General features: G+C 52.0%; 1 protein-coding gene across 1 annotated transcript in view; it reads left to right on the top strand.

The window, feature by feature from the left end:
* Positions 1-5255, top strand: part of LOC107116084 (Golgi integral membrane protein 4-like) — a gene marked incomplete at its 3' end in the record, with an annotated part of 47462 nt that overhangs the window by 18788 nt on the left and 23419 nt on the right. Inside the window, exon 3 of the mRNA XM_015417946.1 lies at positions 4220-4294. Coding sequence (XP_015273432.1) covers positions 4220-4294 — 75 coding nt within the window. The remainder of the gene's footprint in view (positions 1-4219; positions 4295-5255) is intronic.

Genomic DNA, 5255 nt, shown 5'->3' with positions numbered 1-5255 from the left:
TGTGGCATATGCTAATGAGTGATGCTAATGAGTTCCCCTAGCTCTTTTTCTACCAAACGACCCCTGATCCTAGGGTAGTTACAAGGGGTACCTCCTTGCAGAAAAACTGGCAGCATCCAAGCCTTTGTACCCCACGTTTCAAAGAAGAGACAAAGCTTTTTTTTTGGTAGTTTTACTACCTGCACACGGCCCAGGTGAAGACCTCAGAGGCCCAGCGGTGCCAGTTTTTGGAGACTGTGCACGTACATGGATAGTGTGACTTGTTTTAAATCATGTTGTTTTGACCTTTTTCATTATTCTGTTGGTGTTTCTGCTCATTGTGATGAGCTGAATGGCTCAACACTTGCTTGCGATTCGCCCTAAGCCCACTGGCAGGGAGGGCAGAATAGAAATCGACAGAAATGAAGACATAAAATAAAATCAACATCTTGTTTTCACCTTTTCTAATGCCCGGAGTGCTTGGGAGTATTGGTCCTGAATGTCCAGAGTTCGAGCTGATGTGGGAATCTGCTAACTAAATCACACTACATCAGGGGTCATTTCGTAAAAAAAAGAGGTGCGGGAGCTCATTAGCGCAACTCATTAGCATAACTTATTTGCATATGCCTGCCTCATCCCCTGACATCACCGGAAGTGTGTCAGAAGGCAACACCCACCGCTCAGGCTCCACTGGACTGTTTTGGATTGCTAGCTATTGGGGGGGGGGGCGTGCAGATCTGTCCTCATAGAGGAGGGAGAGCTTGTACCTGAATAAAACTTGGTCTTATAGGTGCCACTGGACTGTTTTGGACCGGGGCCCCGGGGGGCTGTGCAGCTTACCTGGCTGCTTCTTGCTCTGACTGAGGGCTGCTGGGAGCAGGGGGTGCGGCTTGTTGCATGTGCCCGCCCCCTGGGCTCTTTACTGCCGGAGCTCTGCTCCTGTGCGTTCCTGCAGGAAATGACCCCTACACTACGTTAATACATTCAACCTGCAATAAAGCTGATTGCATGAATTAACCTAAGAGACAGGGGAAGATGCCGGGAGTCAACTTCCGGCGTGAACTTGGCAGGAGCGTGGAAAGCAACGAGGGTCGCCACCTCTGACTTGGGAAATACCTGGCTATTTGGGGAGAGGACCCGAAGGAGGGCGGGGTTTGGGGAGGGGAGGGACTTCGACGGGGTATGATGCCATAGAGTCTACCTTCCAGAGCGGCCATTTTCTCCAGGGGAACAGATCTGTGTCGCCTGGAGATCGGCTGCAATCCCCGGAGCTCTCCGGCTATCGCCTGGAGATTGGCAAGCCTAAATACAACACCTTGGTTGAATGGCAGCCGTGCTTTCATGCCGCAAAGGAGGAAGCCTCGACAGAACCAAGCTGGTGGTCCCGTAGCTCACGGAGTGACAGGGAAATCAGGATTTTGGATTCAGCCGTGCTGAATCAGACCCATGGTCCATTCTAGTCCGTCATTAATAATAATAATACTTTCCATTTATTAATCGCTTTCCCCAGTGGGCTCAAAGCGATGTACAGTTACTCAATATAGACAAGGGACTAACAATGTTTGTAGGGGAGAGGGAAGACAACATATATTCATTTTAATTGCACGCGCCGTCACTGCCCGGTGTAGACATCTTCTGGCTGGCTCCGTCATTTTCCCGCACGGCTGCTTGCTGACCAGGCTTCAGGACCCATATGTCAATCGCCACACTGCCACCACCTGGCCGGAACATCCATTGCAGGAGTTCTTTTCGTAGCCGAGAAGCTGTTTCGCCTTACAAGCCTTGACCAGGACGTCCGACCGTCAGCTAACGCCCTCCCACAAGGGCGTCATCCTGTCTCACACATCACAGGCCTTCCCCCCCTGATGTTTCCTCCTGGCACTGGTATTCAGGGGTCTACGAGCTCTGAATGTGGAGGTTCCCTTTAGCTCCCCCCATGGCTAGTGGCCACGGATAGACCCCCTCCTCCATGAAGCTGTCTAATCCCCTTTTAAAGCTGTCTGTGCCTCTGGCCATCACATCCTCTGGCAGCGAATCCCCCGTTTTCATCGCTCGCTGTGAAAAGAAGTATTTCCTTCATCCTGGCAAGCGCGCTTTCTGGAAAGCATCTGATTTCTTCCTGGCTCTGGGGGACGTTTATTGCTCTCTGGGCAGAGCCGTAGCTGTCTGCGTGCTCGGTTGCGCCAGGCAAAGGCCCTGTCTCGGCTTGTGCCCTAGCACATGTTTGCGCGCTGAGCATTTCTGAGTGAAAAACTGGTACTGTGAGGGGGACGCCTCCCCCCCCATTGCAGAACTCCTTGCTTTCTTTCTTGCCTTTGGTGGATGCCCCCCCCCAACAACTCTTTGCAGCTTCCAGTTTGGAGGGCTGCCAGTTCTGGGTGGGGAAATAACAGGAGATTTGGGGGGTAGAGCCAGGGAAGGGCGGGGTTTGGGGAGGGCAAGGGCTTCAGTGGGATCCAATGGCGTCAAGTCTACGCTCCAGAGCAGCCGTCTTCTCCAGGAGAACTGAGTGTCAGTTCCCAAGGGTGTTCATTCAAAGAAGTGAAGTTTGTTGAGACAGTAGTGCTGCAGGTATCATAACTATTTTGTGTCAGGACTAAAGAGAAAGCGTGCGAAGCAAATAGATATACATAAAGGGGTCCCCTGATGGCCCCCGGCCAATCAGGCGGTGAGCAGAAGCCCGCCAAAGTAATGGGTAACATTTCCCAGGAGAAAGACTACACCAGGCACTCAAGGTCCTAGAACACAGAAGCAGGGATCATTTCGTTGAAAAAGAGGTGCAGGAGCTCACTAGTGTAACTCATTAGCATAACTTATTTGCATATGCCACACCCCCTAACATCACTGGAAGTGTGTCAGAAGGCAACACCCGCCGCTCAGGCTCCACTGGACTGTTTTGGATTGCTAGCTATTGGGGGGGGACGTGCAGATCTGTCCTCACAGAGGAGGGAGAGCTTGTACCTGAATAAAACTTGCTCTTAAAGGTGCCACTGGACTGTTTTGAACTGGGGGGCCGGGGGGAGCTCTGCAACTTACCTGGCTGCTTCTTGCTCTGACTGAGGGCTGCTGGGAGCAGGGGGTGGGGCTTGTTGCCTGTGCCCACCCCCTGGGCTCTTTACTGCCGGAGCTCCACTCCTGTGCGCTACTGCAGGAAATGACCCCTGCACAGAAGACAGATAATAAACCCAGTGTAGGCACAGCAGAAATGAAACTCATCATTCGAAAGCATCCCCCCATCTTCATGACAGCCAGGCCGGAGGCCTAGCTGACACTGATCTCGATTGCCTGGGAATCAATTGCAATAGCTGGGCATCTCCAGACCCCTCCTGGAGGTTGGCAGCCCTACCGATTTGCCTTTGCAACGACATCAGTGGGAAAAACGAAGCAGGGGTCTAAACAAGACCCTTTTGTGAGTCCAAAATCCCACCCCTCTGCCCCAAATAACAGCTTTCGCCTCAATGGGCATTATGTTTAAATCACGCCTGACTGGTACAAAAGAATTCTGAAAAGGTGCTTGGTTTGTGTAAGTTGTTTAGGGGCATCGTTCGCTTTCCTTTGCATGGCATAGTGCAATTACAGAGGTGACTTTGGGCCAATTTGTTCTCCCTTGGCCTCACCTACCTGGCAGGGCTGTTGTAAACATGATAGAAGAAAGCATCTGTGCCTCCCTGAGCTAGGGTTGCTGGCTCCCCCTTGGGCACTGACAGAGGGAGGCGCGGGTAGGGAGATTTGGGGGTGGAGCCTGGGGAGGACAGGGACCCTAAGCGGGGTACAGTGCCATACTGTCCACCCACCAAAGCATCCCTTTTCTCCTGGGGAAATTATCTTTGCAGTCTGGAGATGAGCTGTCATTCCAAGTGATCCCCAGGCCCCACCTGGAGGCTGGCATCCCTACCAGTGTTCCTGCTAAGCTGGGTTAGTGTGAGCTAGCTCACAGTTTTCTAGCCTCCAGCTCACACATTTTTCTCTTAGCTCAGGAAGGATGGGGCTCCAGAGCAAACTAATGTATGCAGTAGCCAAATCGCTCGCTCACAACTTTAATGCCAAGTCGCTCACAAAGTAGAATTTTTGCTCACAAGACTCCACAGCTTAGAGGGAGCACTGACCCCTATGCTGAGCTCCTAGGAAGGCGAGCAGACAAAAAAAAAGGATAGCTTTGTTGCACACTCAAAAAATACCACTTGTATGGAATGATCAGAGACTGATTTCCACCCCCCCTTCTCTTTTCCCCCTCCTCTAGTTGTTTATGAACACAGATCCCGGCTAGAACGATCCTTACAGAAGGAGCGAGGGGAACATAAAAAGACGAAAGAAGGTAAGTGTTCAGCCTCGCTGGCAATCAGAGCCGGAGGACGGTCGGTCTGACAAGCTGCTCCAGATCAGCATGGGTAGCGGTTAGACTGCTGGAGTGAGGGTCTGGGTAGGGTTGCCCCCTCGGCTTGAGAAATTCCTGGAGATTTGGGGGTGGTACCTGGGGAGGATAGAGCTTTGGGAGAGGCACAAGCTCAGTGAGGATGTAGCGTTACTCTAAGGCTTTCGTTGCTCCTAGACTCTGTGATATGCCATACAGTCTTCGCTCTGAAGCTGCCATTTCTTCCAGGGGAACAGATCTCTACAGTCTTCCAGAAGAACTCCAGGCCTCACCTGGAAGTTGGGAACCTTAGCTCTGGAGCACCTGGGATCAGATCCCGCTCTGCCAAGGAAGCTCGCTGGATGCCCTTGGGCCAGTCACAACGTCTGTCAGCCTGATCTACCTCACAGGGTTCTTGTGAGGATAAAATAGAGGAGAGGAAAATGACATTGTGAACTGCTTTGGGTCCCCACTAAAGAGGAAACGGGGGTATGAATATCTAAACAAACAGATTCACAGAAGGATCACATACACCGGTTTGAACCATCTCCATCTTTTCTGGCCCTGCTGGTGGGCCTCCTGATGGCACCTAGTTTTTGGCCACTGTGTGACACAGCGTGTTGGACTGGATGGGCCATCGGCCAGATCCAACATGGCTTCTCGTATGTTCTTATGGCCCTGTTGGTGGACCTCCTAATGGCACCTAGTTTTTGGCCACTGTGTGACACAGAGTGTTGGACTGGATGGGCCATCGGACTGATCTAACATGGCTTCTCGTATGTTCTTATGGCCCTGCTGGTGGACTTCCGAATGGCACCTGGGTTTTGGCCACTGTGTGACACAAAGTGTTGGACTGGATGGGCCATCGGACTGATCCAACATGGCTTCTTGTATGTTCTTACGGCCTTGCTGGTAGACCTCCTAA

The sequence above is a fragment of the Gekko japonicus genome, unplaced genomic scaffold, assembly GCF_001447785.1.
Source record: "Gekko japonicus isolate JY-2015 unplaced genomic scaffold, Gekko_japonicus_V1.1 scaffold893, whole genome shotgun sequence".
NCBI classification, from domain to species: Eukaryota; Metazoa; Chordata; class Lepidosauria; order Squamata; family Gekkonidae; genus Gekko; species Gekko japonicus.
This window is presented reverse-complemented; position numbering and strand designations above follow the sequence as displayed.